We start from the raw sequence: 23,874 nt of genomic DNA, 5'->3' as shown, positions 1-23,874 counted from the left end.
CACACAGACGCAGCTGTGGGCCATTCTAGGGAATAACCAGGTAATCAAGGTCATGAAAGGCATCAATTGTCCCCAAACCATCATAGCGTTTTCATGTACCAAAGGAATATTGGTCCAATCTACTCAGCAGGAACCTGAGGGAGATGGTAGTACCTACCATGCCCTCTTGGCTAGGCACACACTTGGCACACACAGCATCTTTATTTGCCCATGGACTGGTATCAATACCACATATATATGCCCCTTCCTAACCTATTTTCTCTCCAGTCATGTTTTTCACTATTTCTGAACCCTTTGGTCTGTAACCTCATATTGGACCTTGATTTCTGATTTTCTGAGTATGAACCTAAGCTTGATGCACCATTTTGTATTCTTGAGCATCCTAGCACACTGTGCCCCAGGTGAGGTATCCAAAACTCCAGTGTGTGGCCTGATTCTTATTTGTGCCCAAGAGCCCTGCTACAGTCCCACCCCCAGAATAAGTGAGAGTCTGATACAGGTGTTTTCTGTGTCCCCTACTGGTTCAAATTGGATTTACTTTTGTACCACAATATTATAGTAATACTGATTTTCATAACTTAAAGAAAATATATAGAAAAACATGGTAACCTCCATCTACTTTGTCAAATGAAGCTTTAGAATCATAATTGGCAATTATTTTTTCCATATACAAAGTTCTGAATTCACTAGTAAGTGATCTATCTAAATTTTACCTTAACAGTAGATATAATTTTCATTTGAATACATAGTAGAGCTTCTGAATTATAATTTTACTTAAAAATATGATGAACACAAATCAACTTTTAGGTAGTTTCAACCATGATTTGTTGGCTCAAAGTATAATTGAGGATTTTACAAAACAGCCTCATTTTTATATCTCTCTGTGTATGTCTCAAAGAACCAAATCAAGGAGTGGACAAATTTGTGCAAAAGAAGAGATATCCCCTGCTCTGAAGATTATTCCCTTATGAATATCCTGGGAGAAGCAGTGACAATTCGAGCCTGGAATATTGCTGGATTACCTTCTGACTCATTTTCTATTGATAATGGGATTATCATAATGTAAGGAAATTTTTTTTCACAAATGTTCTCTGTCAATCAATAGATTTGTTTATCTGTATACCTTTTTTTAATGCAGCTAGTAAACTTTTATAGTATTGAAAAAAATTGCTTAATAAATTAGTTAAATATGGATGAGCACATCCTTCTCCAATTAATGTTGGAGCAGTTGAGTATTGGAGACAGTAGTCATTAAAGTAAAAACCTCAGATGACTTTTGCTTAATTTTTAATCAATTTTTAGCAAATAGCGCAAAACCCTGCCATAAGTGAATGAAGTCCCAAATTTTTATTCTCATAGAACACAGGGTTTGGTTATTGTAGGTTAATGAAACATCCAGGGGTAAGTTTGTGGTGATGATGTCTTAGTCCCTGCTGGGTGTGGGACCACCTTAAGTGGTATGGATATATTTCTGGGTCCTGGACTGACTGGGGCTTTTCAAAAAGTGGTGCTATTCCTAGAATCTCCTGGTTAGTAGATAAAACCCATGGAGATGAGGTTGGGAGAATACTGGAGGCTCATCCATCCTTACCTTTCCTTGGGGTCTTTTCTTTCAGTAGCCAAGAACTTCACTCTGCCCTACTGTAAGGACAACTATTAATTGTGTTATTTTCAAGGTCACATTATGAAGGGTCTTCTTTCACTGGGCCAGTCTTCTTGGAGGTTTTAGCATGTTAGGAATAGCACAAGTAAACCATCAGTAGCAAACATTCGGTTTTGTGTTACATGTTTTGATTAGTTGTTAGTTTACTACTGATAAAATACTTGATATATTACCGAAAGTAAAAATGGTTGAGGCATGTAAATGTTTAAAACAGAATTAGCCACCATGGGTAAAAACCAGTTATTATTAAGTTTTTATGAGTAATATTTATGAAAATTATTCTACAAATTAAAATTATAGTGAACAAATTTCTTAACTGTTCAGCAAATGATCCTGACATATGGATTTTTATAGCATTTATTTACTGGATTATTGTAAAAGGACTAAACTTTCCCAGGAAATACTACTCAGCCACAAAAAAGATGAAATCCTGCCACTTGTAACAACATGGATGGACCTTGAGGGTATTATGCTAAGTGAAATAAGTCAGATGGAAAAAGACAAATACTGTATGTTTTCACTCCTATGTGAAATATTAAATAAGTAAGTAGATCAATAATAAACAAAATAAGCAAACACATGGATACAGAGAGCAAAGTGGTTACCAGAGAGGAAGGGGTGTGAGGGGAAGGTGAGATAGGTAAAGGGACCAAGGTTTGGTAGTGAATGGAAACTAATCCTTTGGTGGTGAGCATGCTGCAGAAGTCAAAATGTAATATTATACAAGTAACAATGATAATAAAATTTTATTTTAAAAATTTCGGTAGAAATATAAAGAAGTCTACCTTTTACCTTGTCCAGCTGGACCGATTATCTTCAGCTTAAATAATAGTCCAGTTGTTGTTGCTGCTGCTGCTGCTGTTTCCCTCTCAGAAAAACCTTTGCTCTTCTCAAACGGTTGTGAAAATAATTGATAATGTCCCATGTAGTAGTAGTTATGCATTTATTATTTTGGTTTGTGATTTATATACCTTTGTTCTACCTAGTAGGACATCTAAACCTATTCCTATAACTGTTATCTATTCAGTGGAGAATAATACACTTGTTAGTTTCCAGCAAATAAATACCCTTTCTTTTAGGTCCAGTCATTTCAATAATACTGGAACTATTGATGAATATTTCCACTTTTAAGATTCCAAATCTTTCAGTGATTATTTTTCAAGATGAACTCCCATTTCAGGAAGTAGAAAAATAGTTTTAATGAGCCATAACCCCTACGTGTTTGCTATTTGTTTGTAAAAGTGTTGTATTCTTAGCAAGAACTAATGGTAGAAACCTTACTAAGAAGGAAATAGTAACGTTTTTCATTCTTGGTTTTTTTGGTCAATGATTTTGGTAATCTTTTACTGAGAGGTTTCAGGAAATAGGTTAAGGTGATCATTTTGAGGGCCTCCCAAGTGACTCAACGGTAAAGAATCCATCTGCCAGTGTAGGAAATACAGGTTTTAATCCCTGACTGGGAAGATTTCCTGTAGTAGGAAATGACAGTAGGCTCCAGGATTCTTGCCTGGAAAATTTCTTGGACAGAAGAGCCTTGCGGGCTACAGCCCAAAAAGGGTCACAAAGATTCGGACACAACTGGGAGTGAGTGCGCATGCTTGATCATTTTGAAGCGTCAGATAAGTGTTCCTTGTCAGTGTCTTCTTCCTTCCCCAGAGATACTTACTTGATAATAATATCTAATACAGAGCGCTTACTAAAGACCTGATTTTGTGTTAGATACTTTTCACATACTATCTCAACTGAAGGAGGAGTCAATAATTTAGGAAACTAAAAGAATATATAAAATTTGGACAATTTAGAACATACTTAACTTTTAGAGCTACTGACACTTGAAGGAAGGTCCTTGGCTAATCAGAATTTCAAGGACCAGTGATAACACTGAATGTAATTGGATAATATCTGAATGTTTCACAGGGAAAGTATTGGGATTATTTAGCAGCTTGGTGAGTACGTCATACCTATATCCAATATAACTCTGCTTCTAAAAAATGTCTTTAAGTTTTAATTTCTACAGGAGTCAGATAAATTAGGTTTATTTCAGCAGCAATAAAAACTGAGAACACTCACCTTTATTTGTCTGTTTTGATCTAATTTTGTGTATGTGTGTGTGTGTGTGTAAAGAGGAAAATAGCAAAATCCTTTGAAATGCACCACTGCTATATATCTAAATTCCTTCCTTCCATGCAGACTACATATATCATCATGTAGTTCAGTCACTAAGTCGTGTCTGACTGTTTGTGACCCCATGGACTGCAGCATGCCAGGCTTCCCTGTCCTTCACTATCTCTCAGAGTTTTCTCAAACTCATGTCCATTGAGTTGATGATGCCATCCAACCATGGTGTGGTTGATATCATTGAAATTAGACGTAACAGATTATTATTTTTCTGTTTTTACATCTGATTTTTTGTTGCCCTCTTCCCCATTTCTTGTTATTTTAGAATATTTGAATGATCCACCATTTTTAGTATCCCATTTTAATTGATCAATTTTTAACTATAATACTTTGCATTATTTTTCAGTACAAATTCTCACAATCTATCTAGAGATGTTTTACCATTTCAGTTAAAACGTAGAAGCCTTGTAACTGTACAAGTCCCCTCCACCCTCCCCTGATTATGCTATTGCAGTCATAAGTATTGGAGAAGGCAATGGCACCCCACTCCAGTACTTTTGCCTGGAAAATCCCATGGACGGAGGAGCCTGGTAGGCTGCAGTCCATGGGGTCGCTAGAGTCGGACACGACTGAGCGACTTCACTTTCACTTTTCACTTTCATGCATTGGAGAAGGAAATGGCAACCCACTCCAGTGTTCTTGCCTGGAGAATCCCAGGGACGGGGAAGTCTGGTGGGCTGTCATCTCTGGGGTCGCACAGAGTCGGACACGACTGAAGCGACTTAGTAGCAGTCGTATGTATTACATGCATTGAAACTCTGCCTGTCCACACACACTCAGTGTTTTGCCTCAGTATTCATATATATTTGAAAGAACTTAAGAGGGGGAAATAGCCTGTTCTATTTACCATTTTTGCTCCTCATTTATTTCTAAAATTCACTGTAGCATTGTTTCCCCTAAGGGTGAAGAACTTTAGCATTAGCATCTGTTTAGATCTGCTGGCCCATAATTTTGAGAACATCTTCATTTTGCCTTTATTCTTAAAGGATATTTTCGGTGGACATGGAAAGCTGGGTTGACAGTTCTTTTCTTTCAACACTTTAAATATGTTTTACTATGTTCTGGTTCCATGATTTCTGATATAAAATCTTCAGTCTTTTGAATAATTGACATCTAAATGTAATATATCATTACTCTCTGATGCTTTAAAAATATATTTTTTTCAAATCTTTTGTTCTCAGCAGTTTGATTATAATGAGGCTGGGTGTGGGTGGGGGTTTTTTGGTTTTTTAGTTTCTCCTTTTCAGAATTGAGTTTTGTGAAGCTGTGAATTTACGTGTTTCACTGAATTTAGGCAAGTTTCAACAGTTTTTTAAAATATGTTTTCCACACCAATCTGTTTCTTCTTTCTAGCCCAAATGACATGAACATTAAACCTTTTAATATTTTCTCACAAGTCTTTGAGACTCTATTTCTTTTTTTACTATCCTTTTTATTATTCAAATAGGATAATTTTTATTCATAGGTCATCAAGTTCACTGATTGTCTACTATTGAGTTCTTACAGTGAAATTTTTATTTCAGATATTATCCTTTTCAGTTCTAAAATTTTCATGTGATCTTGTCATACTTTCTATTTATCTGCTAGAATACCTCTTTCCATTTGTTTTTAAAAGTACTCACCTTTACCAAATGAAGTGTTGTTATAATAACTGCTTTAAAGGGTTTTTTTTTGAAGTCAAATTTATCATTGCTTTCCTTTATTCCTTTTTTTTAATATAAATTTATTTATTTTAACTGGAGGCTAATTACTTTACAATATTGTATTGGTTTTGCCATACATCAACACGAATCTGCCACAGGTGTTTCTTTGAGAATTAGTCACATTCTGGTGCTTTGTATATTGAGTAATTTTGGATTGAATCCTGTAATAGCAGCATGAACAGGTTATGACACCCCTCAGACTCTAGGCACAACAGAGGTCCCCTTTTCCAGCTCTTCTATCCAGAGAGAGAGATTTTCACTCAGTGTTTTAGGTGACTGCATCACGAGCGCTCTGCTGTGGTAATGCTGTAATGTGGTAGGGCTGACCTGCGGGCAGGGGAGAGAGAACAGAGAGATCCCCTCAGTGCTCTCTGGCTCACGCGTGATTATTTTTTCAGTCTTCTGTTTTGAGTTTCTGCTACCTGTGCCTGCTGCACGGATCCCTGCATTAGGCCTATTCTCAGATCAAAACCAGAAGACAGAAAACACACACATGCACGCACACATGTACAAGAAGGTCACCACTCCCTTATCGGTCATTCCTCAAGCTTTAACTTTTCTTCCGTTCACTTCTTATTACTTACTTTTTAGAATCTGCAAATAGTTGATTTTTGTATTTTGTCCTACTGTCTTCAGTGTAATCAGTGACAGATACAGGCTCTAATGAACTTCACCAGGTTTGGTCAACACCAGAAGTCCTTTCTTCTGATTTTGAGATGGTGTTCTTTGGACCAGTATTCTTCATTCAGGTGTAATCTCTTATAAACTGTTCATTTTTAGAATGTGTTAACTTGTATGGTCTTTATCAGATTTTTTTTTTTTTTTTTGGCTGTTGCCACTTCAGTGGATTATCACATGCAAATTTTATTTGATTTAGGGAAAGAGGATAAAAAAGAGTCAGCATGGTTCCTCCCTCAGGATATATAATTTAGTTGAGTGATGCAGCTAATAAATTATAGAATTACCATAATAAAATATCATTATAGGGAAGTACATAAATGTAATATGGATGAATGGCTAAAGAAGTTGCATGACAAAAGATATCAAGACAGGCTTTGTGGACTGATAGCATTTGAATTTGCCATGAAATGTAGAATATGAGAGGATGGGAAAAGGTACATTTTGGACAAAGAAACAGCATGAACATGGTATTGTACCTAAAAAAGTATGGAAGCAACAGAAGGAAGAGTGAGTCATTTTAGTTTCTTTAGGGAAGCATAAATGCTGTCTAACGCTCACATAATCCTCCAACCTTAAATATATTTCTGAAGTGTGTAACAGAATGAACTCTTAGATGTAAGTTTTGTTTCTAATTTCCCTCTCACTTCCTTTAGTTTCTTATGGATAGGATCCCCTTTTTATTAGTTTGTTGCATCTAAGATATTGCACTATTCTTTTGGTCTCATTTCTTCCTCAATGTAATTAATATTATAACATGAGTTCTGTCCCCTCACCCACTACGAAACCGTATGTTGAAGATATAATCCACTGTGTTATTATATCTGGAGATAGGGCCTTCAAGGTGATAGTTAAGGTTAAATAAGGTCATAAGTGCAGAACCCTTTTCCAGTGAGAATGGTGTCCTCCTAAGAAGAAGGAGAGATACCGTGGACATACGTGCAGAACAAAGGCCACCTGAGACACAGCAAGAGGTCTGTGTTTTCTGCAAACCAAGGACAGAGACCTCTGCTAGCACCTTGATCTTGAGCTTCCAGCCTCCAGAGATGTTAGAAACTAAGTTTCTGTTAAGACAGTCTGTGGCAGTTTGTTATGGCTGCCCAGGCGGATTAATACATTATATAATGCTAATATTGGAGAACTGTGGTTACTTCCATTTGGGACAAATTATCCAATGAAATTCTAAGTTTGTATTATAATGAGATGGAAATGAATATATTATTCTGGTTCACCCCAAGCTTTTTTTTTCTTTTGTCCCAGTCACCTTTTCTTTCCTCCTCCTGCTCTTCTGATGCTCTGCATGAATTTGCTGTGCTGACTTATGGAAGAGTACTCTTCCCTAAAGAGTATCTTTAGGGAAACTGGCCAAAGTGACAACTCGTGTTTATTGAAACTTCTAAGAAAAAGAAAAAGAATGGTTATCTTAATGCTGTTTATGTTTCACAGAAAGCAGAAAGCTATGTGGTTGGATACTATGTCCAGATGGCTGAAACTGGTTAACTCTTTGTGACCCAACAACACCCTGAACTGTAAACTGGGTGCCTTGTGGTGGTTCGCTGCTCTTGTTCTTATCCCAAAAAAGGAGATATGAGTGAGAATAAAGCAATAAGTATGAGCTCTCTCATGGGGCAAACCTTGACTTTCATAGAATATATTTCAGTCCATAAGAAGCTCACACTCTCTGGGCAAGTATGTAGTGAACTATTGGATTAGCAAAAAAAAAAAAAAAAAAAAATCACTTGGGTTTTTCCATAAGATCTTATGAAGAACTCGAATGAATTTTTGACCAACCCAATACAAATGTGACATTAAGTTTACAAGTGCTGGAAGTTACTGGGTCACAGTTGTGTTAACACTTAAGGGTTGATTGTCATTATGAAGATTAGATGATACAAAATTTTGCTTCACATCTTTTTTTTTTTAGATCATTGTATCTTTAATGGTCTAAATTTCAAAGAGATATGATGTCTCCATCTTTTCTCTTTCCCTCTTGTACAAATGATAGCAGATAGAAGATGAAGAAATGAAGTGGCTTGCCCAAGGTCACAGGAGTAATAAACAGCAGGGCCTAGTGAAGAATTGGAGTTTCCTGATTTCTGGTCCTCTTGACAGTTATCATTGTGATTTAAGTAGCAAGAACAGCAAACATTTTCAAAAATATCCTTTAACATTTAAGAAATTGTAATTTTCCAAAAGGAGTAAAAGAACTTGTGTTAAGTTTGCCAGATGGCTTTTATAGTTGTCATTCTAGTAGCCTGTTCAATTTAAATGTCTCTGCTTCAAGAACCACAGTTTCTCAAAACAAGTTACAAAATAAAATAACACTGTAAAGTATAAACTGTAAGAAAGTGATACATGCATCTTTAAATAGAGACAAATTGTGACTTGACCAGCATTGTCTTCCTTTCCCTTTCAGGAATGCAAGAAGGTGGCCTCTGATGATAGATCCTCAAGGTCAGGCTAATAAATGGATCAAGAACATGGAAAAAACCAATAGTCTTCACCTAATTAAATTAAGTGACCCTGACTATGTCAGAACTTTGGAAAACTGCATCCAATTTGGTACCCCTGGTATGTAGTTGAACAATAAGCATGAATTACAGAAATATCTGGAAAGGGCACTGCTGCTAAGTCACTTCAGTTGTGTCCGGCTCTGTGCGACCCCAGAGACGGCAGCCCACCAGGCTTCCCCGTCCCTGGGATTCTCCAGGCAAGAACACTGGAGTGGTTTGCCATTTTCTTCTCCAATGCATGAAAGTGAAAAGTGAAAGTGAAGTCGCTCAGTCGTGTCCGACTCTAGCGACCCCATGGACTGCAGCCCACCAGGCTCCTCTGTCCATGGGATTTTCCAGGCAAAAGTACTGGAGTGGGATGCCATTGCCTTCTCCAGGAAAGGGCACAGTTAAACCCAAAATGGCATAAGGGTTTTTTTTTAAGGTATTTGAATCAGGTTCATCTTAAATGATTACTTTGTTAATATCTTTCATTATTTATTGATAATGAATCAAGTGAGAACTTTAGAGATTATAGCTCTAACAAGTTAGGATGCTTTTCTTTTCTCAAGATTCATTTGGGATGCGTCTTCTAATTTAAATTAGCTGATTTCTAGTATAGCTAATTTAGCTGTTGTAATTTTTGTCTGTTGTTTGCCCTTCCTTAGTTCTCATGATAGCCCTACTTCTACAACGAAAAGGGCCACTTGATATGCCAAAAATATTTTAACACATTAGTCCAAATATTTCTTTATTCTTCTCTCTACTTATCCTACAAAAGTGGCAGGGAAGTGGGTATGCATTTTATGTGTCTGACTTGTCATTTATAATGGAGAAATTAAAAACATGCCAAGAATTTTTCAATGAAATTCTAAACACAGGCCACACTTGTCTATGTAAACCAAAGTACTTATTTGAGTTGGGATTATTAGTCACATTTTGACTCCATATTGTCTATCAAATTTTGACTATTTACTTGACCAAGTAAATTGTCAACATTAGGAAAAGACAACATGTTTAGCCCCAGGACAAGTTAAGCAAATCCCAGTTGTAATAGAACCAGTGACACACGGAAAGAATAAAAACAGATATACCAAATAGACTTACTGACAGTTTATTTTTGTATTATATTAATTTATTTTTGCAATATATTAATTGCAATTTTAGGCTTGGTTTGGATAAGAATGAGATGAAAAAATCTAAGTCTACCTATAAAATGTTGTGTTTATATATATGGACACACACAAACACTTACACAAGTAGTATTTCATTCATCTGACTGGTGTTCTTATAGTATAATGATATGGAGTTACCAAAAAAGAGACAACCTGATCTCTGTATCAGATATTTTGCTTGTTTAATGGGCAGGATCAGACAATATATCTGTTATAAAAGTATAAATTGAGCATACTTCACTAACCCTTGTTAGGACCATTGTGCACTGGCTCTGGAATCAGAGTACCTGCCTCTTTTACTCAGAACTTGGTTCAGTCACCTTTCTGAGACTCAATTTCCCCATTTATATTTTGTGCAAGGAAGAAATGAGTTACTGTAATTTGGGTACTTATGACAGTGTCTGATAAAATCAACTTATATTAGTTTTTTTGTTTGGGATTTATTATGTGGTTTATGTATCAGTTCAGTTCATTTTAGTCCTTAGTCATGTCCAACTCTATGTGAGCCCATGGACTGCAGCACGCCAGGCTTCCCTGCCCTTCACCAACTTCTGAAGCTTGCTCAAACTCACGTCCATTGAGTCCATGATACCACCCAACCATCTCATCCTCTGTTGTCTCCTCCTCCTGCCTTCAATGTTTCCCAGCTTCAGGGTCTTTTCCAGTGAGTTAGTTCTTTGCATCAGGCGGCCAGAGTATTGAAGTGGAGCTTCAGCTTCAACATCAGTCCTTCCAATGCATATTCAGGACTGATTTCCTTTAGGATGGACTGGTTGGATCTCCTTGCAGTCCAAGGGATTCTCAAGAGTCTTCTCCAGTACCACAGTTCAAAAGCATCAATTCTTTGGTGCTCAGCCTTCTTTATGGTCCAACTCTCACATCCATACATGACTACTGGAAACACCATAGCTTTGACTAGATGGACCTTTGTTGGCAAAGTAACATCTCTGCTTTCTAATAGGTTTGTCATAGCTTTTCTTCCAAGGATCAAGCGTCTTTTAACCTCATGGATACAGTCACCAGCCGCACTGATTTTGGAGCCCAAGAAAATGAAGTTTGTCATTGTTTGCCCTTCTATTTATCATAAAGTGATGGGACCAGATGCCATGATCTTAGTTTTTTGAGTGTTGAGTTTTAAGCCAACTTTTTCATATATTATCTCTTAATTACATTAAAATCATACATAGTTACATATAATATAGTTTGTATAATGAGAAAGGCCATACAGACAATCTGTCCACTGTTTCTTAAACTATGGGTCACAACTGTAGGAGAGAGAACCAACATAGTGGGTCAAGACCAGCATTTGTAAACGAAATGCAGTGGAGTAAAACATATTAAGCTATATAGCATAGAGTAAGCATTATTTCATGAAATTTTTAAAGTTTTATATGCACATGTGTATAGTAGATCAAGATTTAAAATGTATTTCTTACTTGGAGTTGTGACCACAAAAGTCTAAAATCTAATTGTAATCCTAATCCGTCAGTTCAGTCGTGTCCGACTCTTTGTGACCCCATGAATCGCAGCACACCAGGCCTCCCTGTCCATCACCAACTCCCGGAGTTCATTCAAACTCATGTCCATCGAGTCGGTGATGCCATCCAGCCATCTCATCCTCTGTCGTCCCCTTCTCCTCCTGCCCCCAATTCCTCCCAGCATCAGAGTCTTTTCCAATGAGTCAACTCTTTGCATAAGGTGGCCAAGGTACTGGAGTTTCAGCTTTAGCATCATTCCTTCCAAAGGAAGGAATGATCTCCTTTAGAATGGACTGGTTGGATCTCCTTGCAGTCCAAGGGACTCTCAAGAGTCTTCTCCAACACCACAGTTCAAAAGCATCAATTCTTCAGCTCTCAGTCCAAGGGACTCCTTCCAATGAGTCAACTCTTTGCATAAGGTGGCCAAAGTACTGGAGTTTCAGCTTTAGCATCATTCCTTCCAAAGAATACCCAGGACTGATCTCCTTTAGAATGGACTGGTTGGATCTCCTTGCAGTCCAAGGGACTCTCAAGAGTCTTCTCCAACACCACAGTTCAAAAGCATCAATTCTTCGGCTCTCAGCTTTCTTCACAGACCAACTCTCACATTCATACATGACCACTAGAAAAATCATAGCCTTGACTAGACGGACCTTTGTTGGCAAAGTAATGTCTCTGCTTTTGAATGTGCTATCTAGGTTGGTCATAACTTTCCTTCCAAAGAGTAAGTGTCTTTTAATTTCATGGCTGCAATCACCGTCTGCAATGATTTTGGAGCCCCCAAAAATAAAGTCTGACACTGTTTCCACTGTTTCCCCATTTATTTCCCATGAAGTGATGGAACCGGATGCCATGATCTTAGTTTTCTGAATGTTGAGCTTTAAGCCAACACTTTCACTCTTCTTTTTCACTTTCATCAAGAGGCTTTTTAGTTCCTCTTCACTTTCTGCCATAAGGGTGGTGTCATCTGCATATCTGATGTTATTGATGTTTCTCTCAGCAATCTTGATTCCAGCTTGTGCTTCTTTCAGCCCAGCATTTCTCATGATGTACTCTGCATATAAGTTAAATAAGCAGGGTGACAATATACAGCCTTGACGTACTCCTTTTCCTATTTGGAACCAGTTTGTTGTTCCATGTCCAGTTCTAACTGTTGCTTCCTGACCTGCATACAGATTTCTCAAGAGGCAGGTCAGGTGATTTGGTATTCCCATCTCCTTCAGAATTTTCCACAGTGTACTGTGATCCATACAGTCAAAGGCTTTGGCATAATCAATAAAGCAGAAACAGATGTTTTTCTGGAACTCTCTTGCTTTTTCCATGATCCAGCGGATGTTGGCAATTTGATCTCTGGTTCCTCTGCCTTTTCTAAATCCAGCTTGAACATCTGCCAGTTCATGGTTCACGTATTGCTGAAGCCTGGCTTGGAGAATTTTGAGCATTATTTTACTAGCGTGTGAGATGAGTGCAATTGTGCAGTAGTTTGAGCATTCTTTGGCATTGCCTTTCTTTGAGATTGGAATGAAAACTGACCTTTTCCAGTCCTGTGGCCACTGCTGAGTATTCCAAATTTGCTGGCATATTGAGTGCAGCACTTTCACAGCATCATCTTTCAGGATTTGAAATAGCTCAACTGGAATTCCATCACCTCCACTAGCTTTGTTCGTAGTGATGCTTTCTAAGGCCCACTTGACTTCACATTCCAGGATGTCTGGCTCTAGGTGAGTGATCATACCATCGTGATTATCTTAGTCATGAAGATCTTTTTTGTACAGTTCTTCTGTGTATTCTTGCCACCTCGTAATTCTAATAACCACTACATTTTATTAACAAGGTAAGTAAGATGACAGAGGATGTTAGTTATGTGGTTTAACTAAGACTGTGTCTTCAGGTAAGGCAAGTGTTAAAACTAGTCCCCAAATCTTCTGCCTTTGTCCAGTGCTTTCTGTGTCACTCACAGTTGCTTTAACCTACTTTTTGGAATGAAATACTTTAAAAATGGATGATGATTATTCACAATGCCTTCTACCATTAATCATCAGGGAGAAATGAAAAGTTTTAAATCTATTATAGAAAGGGAAACAGATGGCAGATTTTATAACTGTTTTTATATTTAGCCTTCAAGGAAAAGAATCAGTTACTATTATAATTTTAAAACAGAACCAACTAAAGATTCTTCCATTTAAGAAGTTCTCTTTAAGTTTTGACCTATTCCAGGAAAGTGACTTCTGATCCCTGCCAGGTGGGCTGGGTAGAGAAGGCAGAGGTTTTGCCTTCACCCACCTGCCTCTGCAGACCTCCCTTTTTTGTTGTTTATATTGAGCTTTAATATAGAATCCTCTTTGAAAAAAGTATCCTGCTGCTTAAATAAAAAGTTTGAAAGCCAATGTTCTAGAAAATAAAGGTATATCTGTATTAGCTACACCAGTGGTCAAGGTGTGTGTAGAATGTTATTCATGTTAATATTCTGATAAGTTAACCAGTTCACACTTCAATAAAGCTGGAAAAATAAAAGAATACTTTTTAATTTTTTAAAAAAGAAATCAGTTTTAGAGGAGCTTTTAATGGCTTTGCATTAACTCTGTGAAAAAAATTCTTTGCATTTAGAGCAAAACTTAGCGTTATTTGAGCCTTCCTTGGGCAGAACTACTTCTGGTTCAGTGTTTGTTTCATTTTCTCATTTCTTTGTTCATTCATTCATCTTACAAATATTTATTTTGCAGCTGGCATGTGCCACTGAAAACACAGCATGAAAATACAGACTTGGCCTCTGCTGTCTTTGAGCTTATTTGTTTAAAGAGAGATACAGAGATTATGCATGGGATGAGGGTTAGATGGGAATACATGGCAGCTGGCAGTACATGTAACAAATGACATATTTTCACATCTCTTAGCTTTCATCTGTACTCTTCCATAATTTTGGTGAATTCCTTCAAATTTAATATGCAGTTCAAACATCTCTTTCTATGACATCTCTCTCAAGCTGTTCAATCAAGTGCCAAGATTAAAACATTTGCAGATTTCTACAACTGACTTTAGTGTTTTGTATATAATTGTTTCTCAACACCAGCTCTTTGAGGGTAGTCAGTAAGTGCCCAGTAATTGCTTAATCAACTTTGAATGTAATATGCTGCACAGCTGAACACAGTATGCAACTTTTTTCCTACTAATTTGAAATCTCACATAGGATAATGTAGATAGTAGTATAGTGTTAGTAGCTCAGTCATGTCCAATTCTTTGCGACCCCATGGACTGTAGCTCGCCAGGCTCTTCTGTCCATGGGATTCTCCAGGCAAGAATACTGGAGTGGGTTGCCATTCCCTCCTTCAGGGGATCTATCCTGACCCAGGATTGAATCCAGGTCTCCCGCATTGCAGGCAGATTCTTTACCATCTGAGCCAGCAGGGAATACTATATTGTAGATAATTCATTAAAAAACACACACACACACACACACACACACAAAAACGACGTCAGTTACAGTGGCTCAGTGGTAAAGAATCCGCCTGCAATGCGGTAGACTTGAGTTTGACCTGAGTCGGGAGGATCCCCAGGAGAAGGAAATGGCTGTCCATTCCAGCATTCTTGCCTGGAGAATCCCCATGGACAGAGGAGCCTGGCAGGCTACAGTCCATGGGGTCACAACCGAGTGACTTAGCACACTGCACATATGAAACAAAAACCTAGGATGACATTAACATGCAGAGTAAAGAAATAACAAAATTTCACACACACACAAAACAAAAGACTTGAGTAAGGCATTGTTTTTTCACTGATCAAATCATAGTCTCACCTTGTACCAAAATGTGCTTCAGATGAACTAAAGAGTTAAATATGAAAGATAAAAAGAGAAGACCTAAATGCTAAAATAAAACTTGAGGGAATAACAATTGTCTTTGGAAAAGAACTTTCTAAGAAAATATTTTCTAAGAAAAACATTTTTTAAGGTAAAAAATAATAAATTTGACTCTACAATTTATAATTTAAGCCAAGAAACATTGTATTAAAAAAACTTAGAGAATATCAATCACAATTTATGGAATTTATTTGTATCCCAATTTAGCAATCCAACACTAATCAAAGTATTTTAAAACAATGGGTAAACATATCCCCTGACTTGATATTTGATGAAATTGTGAATTACTGATAATTTTTAAGATATATTAATTTTTAAATAAGAGTCCTTAACTTTCAGAGACACCTACTCAAATATTTGCAGATGAAGTTTTATGATGACTGGGATTTGTTTGTAAATAATCCAGAGTGAGATAAGGAATAGTTGAAACAGGATTGGGTGACATTGGCAAGAGTATACCATCCTTTTTACCTCTGAAAAAAGTTTGAAAATTTCTACAGCAAAAAGTTGACTTTTAAAAAGAAATATAAACAGATTTAAAACCAAGCAGAAAACTGGGGGTGATGTTTGCTACAAACAATATTAAAAAATACAAATCAAGTTTTAAAAGCTAGCACATTGTGACACTTGGTGCCCACTGTTCCCTGATAATCATTCTTGCCTCCTTACTATTAGCATTTCCTGTGTTTACCTGGGCACATTCCATTCAAAGTAAAGGAATAAATTTCCTAACTTCTGTGAATGTAAGTAGAAGTGCCATTTGTGATTCCCAGAAAATCCCTTAAACGATGCTTCTTTCTTTTCTGTTTCTTTCTTTCTTTTTTTTCTTTCTGATGGCTGCAATGTGCATTTTCTTTGAAAGACTAATTTGGCCCAAAAGATAAAGCCATATGCCAAAAATGGTGAAGCAGCAAGATAGCAGGAACTTGGATCTCTGAGAGTTAAACCCACTGTGCTTTCAGTCCTGGACCGATGACCTCAGGCTCCCCTTTACATGAGAGATAAATTCCTTCTTGCTGTGTCACTAGTACTTGGGGTTTTTTAATCACTTGCAGCGAAACCTAATGGTGAAAACATGCCACACGACAGGAAAATAGGCAAATATTTTAGCATACAGTTTCTAGAAGAAAAAGTATAGTTAGGCAAAGAGCACCTAAAGCATCAAGCCCAAAATACACATTTTGATAGTATTTTTTACCTATCAAATTATAGAAGTCATGAATGTAGTTTTGAATGCTTGCAGTATCACATGGTGTTTAAGAGAGCTGTGTAAGGAGACAGATTGCTTGGTTCAAGTTCCTGCTTTTGTCATTCACTAGATGAAAACTTTATTACAGTCACCTTGCTTCAGGTTCCTCATCTGTAAAACTAGGGTAATAATATTTGATGCTTTTCAAAGTTGTGAGGATGACGAGAAAAGGCCAACATGATGCCTAGTGTTTGTGAGTACAGTGATATTGAATAAAACAGGTTTAAAAATAGAAGAGCTGCAATGAACATTGAGGTGGATATATCTTTTCAAATTTGCAGGATCATATGGCAACTCTATTTTTAATCGCTTGAGAACCTGCATACTGTTTGCCATAGTAGCCGCACAAATTTACATTCCCACCACCAGCAAAGGAGAGTTCCCTTTTCTCTACACTCTCTCCAGCGTTGGTTATTTGTGGACTTTTTAATGATGGTATGGCGCACTTCTTTATACTCAGAGGACAAAAATAGTTTTATGGGCAACCAGAAACAGCAGCAATTTAGAAGGCTGAAAGAATTTTGAGAGTTGGAAGTTTATAGTCACTATTTAAAATAACATGAAATCTTTTTCTGATTTTATTCCAGTGTTGCTAGAAAATGTGGGAGAAGAACTGGATCCGATCCTGGAACCTCTTCTACTAAAACAGACCTTTAAGCAGGGTGGAAGTACATGCATACGACTTGGGGACTCTACCATTGAATATTCACCAGACTTCCGCTTTTATATTACTACCAAGCTAAGAAATCCTCATTATCTTCCTGAAACTTCAGTAAAGGCCAGTATCTAAAATAAATGTTTCTTTACCAGCTTTTGCAAGTCTGTATTTTCCTCCTGAGCCATGAGGAAAACAGGTCTTTCTAAGTAAAATGGATTTTGTCCTTGTTTGGCATTTCCTGAAATTGCTATAATAATTTCCAAATGTTGCTTTTGTGTGTGCATGTCAGTAATAAAGGAGCCTTCAGTATGCAGTGAAAAAAGACCATGATAATTTAATTTCTGCAATCAATATTATTCTTGGATTTTCACTGTTAAAAATAGATGACACACATGCACATTCTTTCTTTGCCATAAATGATAATATGCTAATTCTTAGAATGGGGATTCAGGAACAGAGCTTCATTCTTTCTCAGAATAAGGTTGCTGCTATCTGATTTTAAGGAACTTTTAAAATACTCAACATTCCTTTAAAAAGTAAAGTTAAAATTATAGTCAGTGACTAAAATGACTTGAGATGTTGAACTGTAACCAAGCTTCAGGAGCTTATTCCATTCATTATTCCCAGTTCCTAGCCCCGGTTGGCATTTGATGTTTGACACATTTTTGTAGAATGAATGAATGAGGGAGGGAAGGATAGTTTTCATTTATAGAAGCCCAGAGGAGAGGATGTTAAGAAATATTCAGATTTTGAAAGAAACATATATAGAGATGAGATTTATTCAGAGAATTCAAACACTGTTCATTATTAGAAATATTTAAATTAACATAGGCATCTCTCTATAGAGCCAGAGAAAACACGAAGATGAAATAATTCATGCCCTCAAAGGTGAAAATACATGAAAGGTAAAAAGCTCTCAAGAGGCTTACACTGTAAATAATGTATATGTCAAGTGACATTTTTTATGACTAAAAAGGCATAGAGCGACTCAGAGTTGGGGACACACTTTAGACTGGACGTTCAGGGAAGCCAGGAAGACTGGGGGAAGGTGGAGTGACCCTTGAGCTTAGTTTTTAAAACACAATGTTAAAATATGAAAATTCTTAGCCACTGTTTTTATTATTAAAATAAATATGTTATCCAAACACTTAAAAATTGTGTTAAGTACTACTAGGAGAGGCAACATCTGCTAGTAGTGAAGAGCACGGATTCTGGAGTTAGACCTCCTTGATTCAAATCTCGGCTCTGTCACCTACCAGTGGTGTGGCTTTGGCTATGTCGTTTAACCTCTCTGTGCCTCAGTTTCCTCATCTATAAAATGGGAATAATTAGTGTCTAGCTCATAGAGTGATGTGAAGACTAAATAATCTATGTAAAATGCTTATAATAAGACCCACTAATAGTAGTATGATTGTTAACTATTAGAATTATTATTTAACTTTCAGTGGACAAGAATGACTCATAAAAGAAAATAAAATCCTGAAGCTGCATTACCAAAAAGCTTTTTTAATAAATCACATGGAATATCTTTTTTTACTTTTCAGTAAAATTTATGAAAAGATCACAGATAACATAAATAACAATTTATGTACAGTATAACTAGTTATAGTTGAAGTCATAAACCACTGTGGATAGGGAACTATTTTATGATTGAAATCCTTGAGATCCCTAGAGTGTCTTATTGCTTCATTATTTTTAATTGCTGGGATTGATTAAAGAGGGATTAGAAAACATAGTGAGGCAGTTACTTGCTTTCATTTACAAATTAAAATACTTCCTCTTGATCTTATTTTTAGGATCTTTTATGTACCTTTTGCTTTCAAAAGTACCCAGGGGATGATACTGTGCTGCTATAATTCATTTGAATCTAAATGAAAATGAAATTTGAAGCCATATTTGTATGGTTTTAAATGTTTGTTAGCAAAATGGCTAGATTTGCAAAATCTTGATGTCAAAAGATCTAACATGAATGGGATATGAATGAATACCTCCTTGTGTCTGAGGTAAAAGTTGTCAAACAGACATTTCTCTGAGCACTGTGACACTGGTTTGGGGATTGAAATGAATGTAATCTGTATACTTGGTTTCTCAGCCTAACAGGGAAAATCTCTTAGAAACATTAATGGTAATTTTTCCATGACTAAATTCTGAAGCAGTAGAGAGTTGCATGACAACATTTAATCATTTTTAATAGCTCAATTTAAAGGAGTGTTGCTTATTATTCCATATAAATGTATGATTACAAGTGCCTATGTAATCACACTTAGTGGAATCCAAGGCCTGCCATGGGGCAAGCTAGGGGAGAGGTTTAATTGGAAGACAGTACCGTGGAGAAGGTGCCTGGTTGTGTGTGGAGGAGGGCGTCACCCTCACAGGGGTACATCAAGGAGCTGTTTTACACTTCCTGCTCGCAGGTAGGAAATTTCTCACAAAAACAGAATTACTCTGTCTCCAAAGAGGAAATAATTCTCTTACAAGGAAGGTGGGAAAACATAAGTTCTCCCAGCTCAGCAGTCAGGGCTGAAGCATATGCAGATGGTTTATAGTCTGTGTGTCTGAGATTTCACAGTCAGTTCAAGGTAGGTACATTGAAAGGCATGTGAAAGGGAGAAGTGGAAAGTGATGCTCAGGACACAGGTGCAGACCTTAATTCAAGACGTGAAGGCAGAAGACTGCACAATAGATGCTTAAAAAATCAGGGGAACAAGGGAGGTCAAATTAAGCCAAGATCAGGTGTTTATTGGTTTATGGATCCATTGGTGACCAGAGCTAGAAAGTTGCTATAATTTATTGCTGTGAGTATTGATGGGTATGTCGAGGCAGGAATGAGAGCAGATTGTAGAGGGCTAAGGAATGAAGTGAGGCAGAAACAAAAGAATATACAAATAACATTTTCAGTTATGCATTTAATAGTTACAAAGGCACAAAGAGAGATCCTTCAAGAGCTGAAGGAGATTGTGTGGATGATTTGTTTTTTGCTTTTTACAAAGAGAGACCTAAGCATGATTACTTTCCCACTTATAGGAAAGACTTAGGAGAGAGGTAACTTTAAGACTCAGGCAGCAGAGACCTGTGTGTAAGAGCCATTAAATGCTGAGATGAAGCAGGGTTAGCGGACTGCATCTTGAGGGATGCTGGTGAACTGTGTATTCCTTTGTTCATAACAGTGGCTGAGTATCATATTGTAACATGATACAATATAATGTGCTATATTGTGATATGATTATATTATAGTATGTTGTGGTTGCTGTTGTTGTTTAGTCACTAAGTTGTGTCCAACACTTTGTGACCCCATGGACTGTAGCCCACCAGACTCCTTCATCCACGGGATTTCGCAGGCAAGAATACTGGAATGAGTTGCCATTTCTTTCTTCAGAGGATCTTCCAGACCCATGGATTGAACCCTGGTCTCCTGCTTGATAGGCAGTTCTTTTCCTGTGAGCCACCTGGGAAGCCCCTAAGTTTTTCTGAAACATCTTAAGGAAAAATCCAAACGAACTTTTTGGCAAACCTAATATATACTCATGACAAGTCATCACTGTGTTCTTTTTTCTCTTATATCTGTTTGTTTCTCTTATCTCCTCTGCTTTTGGACACCACAAGGCTCCTTAAAACATAAATCAGCTGGTCCAGCCAATATGTAGGTTGGCCTGCAGCCTGATTCTGACTGATTTTAGGATTAATGGGTTGTCAGAAGTTGGACGAATTTGAAATAACAATTAACTGATCACCAAACACAACTCTCTGAAGTATTACATTTATGACCATGAGAAACTTTTGCAGGTTTTTAATTCAACAATCCAGTTTGCCTATATCCTTAATCACAGTCTCCACAAATTTACCTTTTATATATACTGTGCTCAGTCACTCAGTCATGTCTGACTCTGTGCAACCCTATGGGCTGTAGCTCACCAGGCTCCTCTGTCCATGGGATTTTCCAGGCAAGCTTACTGTAGTGGATTGCCATTTCTTCCTCCAGGGGATCTTCCCAACCCAGGAATTAAACCCACATCTCCTGCGTTGCAGGTGAATTCTTTAGTGCTGAACCATCATGGAAGCTCCTTCATGTATACTACTATGATATTAGAGTCAACTTTAAGATTAGAATTTGAAGCATATAAGCAGAGGCTTTCTCAACAGAAATATTGATGCAATTGTTGTTTACTCTCATTTACAGGTGACACTGTTAAACTTCATGATCACTTCTGAGGGGATGCAGGATCAGCTTTTGGGAATTGTGGTAGCACGAGAAAGGCCAGATCTTGAAGAAGAAAAGCAAGCCTTAATATTACAAGGAGCTGAAAACAAAAGGTTTTATATATTATAAAATACATAATTATTCTTAACTTGTTTCAAGATCACTTAGAATCAATTAAAGTACATATTAAAGATCTACGTTGTTAAATTTAATAAGTGCATTGAATGAAAAGACTTGAGTGGAAAATAAAAGATATTACAGTCTGTATGTTAATTTGGAAAATTGCATTGCAGAGTATATTTTTACATACAAGTTCTCAGGCACTGAAAGGATTAGAAGACCTGCCGCAAGTCAAGGCAATGTATTTTCAACTATTCCACGAAGTTTTACCACAGAAGTTTTAGTATTCATTATGTAGCTGAGGATATGTGTTTTTACTGGAGCATAGTCTGAATGAATATGTTGCATATCACTTTCTGCTTGTTCTATCTATATCATTGGTAGAAAGGGTAATGCCCTATAAGTCATGAAAAATTTCAGAAAATAAATGGAGTGATACTTTCTATTCAATTGGGAGCTGAGCTACTTGATGGCGGAGTAGATGGCTTACTATCTCTCTCTAGTTACCACATAAATGATCATTAGAAAGAGAAGTGGAGCAGAAAGGCCTGTCTTTTTGACATTTTGCAAGATAAGAAATTAATTATATGGCATCACCGTTCCGGATATTTGTCACAATGTGATGTATTTCTTTAGATTACATGCTCTCTGTTTCTTATAAAAGAATATATACATGAAGTGATTTGTAATGATTTCTTCTTCTGAGAAATATTTTTTTTTATTCCAGGCAGTTAAAAGAAATAGAAGACAAGATTTTAGAAGTTCTTTCATCTTCGGAAGGCAATATATTAGAAGATGAAACTGCCATTAAGATATTATCTTCCTCCAAGGCTTTGGCTAATGAGATTTCTCAAAAGCAGGAAGTAGCCGAAGAGACAGAGAAGAAGATTGACAGCACCCGCATGGGCTATCGACCTATTGCCGTTCATTCCACCATCCTGTTTTTTTCTATTGCTGATTTAGCAAACATCGAGCCCATGTACCAATACTCACTGACCTGGTTTATTAACCTTTTCATCCTGTCTATTGAAAATTCAGAGAAGTCAGAAATTTTGTCAAAAAGGTACGTAAAAGCAATGCTAATTAATACAAATAATAACTAATGCATGAAATGTAGTAATTGGTGGCCTTCACTGTTGTTTCAGCATGGTGTTCACCTTACAACCATATAGCTAGAATGCACTTGATTAATCATTGAAACAGAAATAAATTTGAGGGTTAGACATTGAACAGATGTGTCCAAATTCAGTCTGCCAGGAAATTGTTTACAGAGATATGGGATTATAATGTAATACTGAAAAGAGGAAGCGTTATTCATCATTTGCAAAATGTATTTATGATTGGAGGTATGGAAAGAGGAAGTAATATCCCTTAAAGATACAATTCTTACTTTCTGTGAGCTTGCATTCCAGAAGTTACAAATTCACATTTTAATATACACATATATAAAACTGACAGATAAAAAAGTTTTAAAAAAAACCGTCTGCTGTGATTGTGATATTTGTTTTCATAAATACCTATTTTTCTGTTGGCTATTGAAATAAGTAATGGAATAGTCTATGAGAGAATAAAAATTTCATTTTTTTTGTTATCAGTGAGATAAACTTTAGCTCAGTTAAAACATGTTTTTAATAGAGTCTAACATTAAATTATTTCTTGAACAAGATAATAATTACAATCTTTGCCCTTTATAACTTTATTGATCAACACAGAGCTAGATACTTCAGTTTTCTAGCTGTTCATACTCACAAAGGAAAGTCAATTTACTAATATCATTCACATTTAAGAATTACCTTTTAGAAGTCCAAAATGCTCATCTCCTAAGTCTAAAGTGAATTCTTTCATTTATCATGGTAGAATTTTGCTAAATTTTAAATATTCTTAGACTGAGTAATCTTTGGTTAGTATCATTCATTATTTTACAAGCCTGTATAGGAGACTAATGAAGGTGTAACACTGACACTTGGCTTAGCAAACAACTTTTCAAATACCTGCCCATGAGAAAGAGAAGAAAGGGAGGAAGAGGATATCTTTGGGGAAGGAATGCACGATGGTAGAGTTTAAAAGTTTCTCTTTATATTATGAAATTTGAAAATATTTCTCTCAGTATCTGACATTTTCAAGATGCGCAAGGATTACTGAAATACAGAAAACAGAAATTTAAGTGACCTTTCTTATGAAAGTTCCCAGCCATTTACATTATGTTACTTACTTGAACAAGCATGTCTGGTTTTCACATTAGATTCTGAGTTCCCTGAGGCAATAATTTTTTTTTAATATTCCTAGAATCTAGAACTTATCACAGAGCTAATCACATAGAGTGACACAGTAAATGATGTTCTGCTTTTTATCACAGTTCTTAATTTCTATCTTGATTAAAACAAGACTACCAGAGTATTATCATTTTAATTAATTTAAAATCTGTT

General features: G+C 36.6%; 1 protein-coding gene across 4 annotated transcripts in view; it reads left to right on the top strand.

Moving 5' to 3' along the window:
- DNAH7 (dynein axonemal heavy chain 7) overlaps positions 1 to 23,874 on the top strand; it is a 257,550-nt gene that overhangs the window by 178,903 nt on the left and 54,773 nt on the right. For all 4 annotated transcript variants that reach the window (XM_059874486.1, XM_025001611.2, NM_001143874.1 and 1 more), the window contains 5 exons: positions 899 to 1,062; positions 8,639 to 8,793; positions 17,060 to 17,250; positions 21,308 to 21,441; positions 22,176 to 22,511. In XM_059874486.1, coding sequence (XP_059730469.1) covers positions 899 to 1,062; positions 8,639 to 8,793; positions 17,060 to 17,250; positions 21,308 to 21,441; positions 22,176 to 22,511 — 980 coding nt within the window. The remainder of the gene's footprint in view (positions 1 to 898; positions 1,063 to 8,638; positions 8,794 to 17,059; positions 17,251 to 21,307; positions 21,442 to 22,175; positions 22,512 to 23,874) is intronic.

Source organism: Bos taurus, chromosome 2, assembly GCF_002263795.3.
Source record: "Bos taurus isolate L1 Dominette 01449 registration number 42190680 breed Hereford chromosome 2, ARS-UCD2.0, whole genome shotgun sequence".
Taxonomy (NCBI): Eukaryota; Metazoa; Chordata; class Mammalia; order Artiodactyla; family Bovidae; genus Bos; species Bos taurus.
This window is presented reverse-complemented; position numbering and strand designations above follow the sequence as displayed.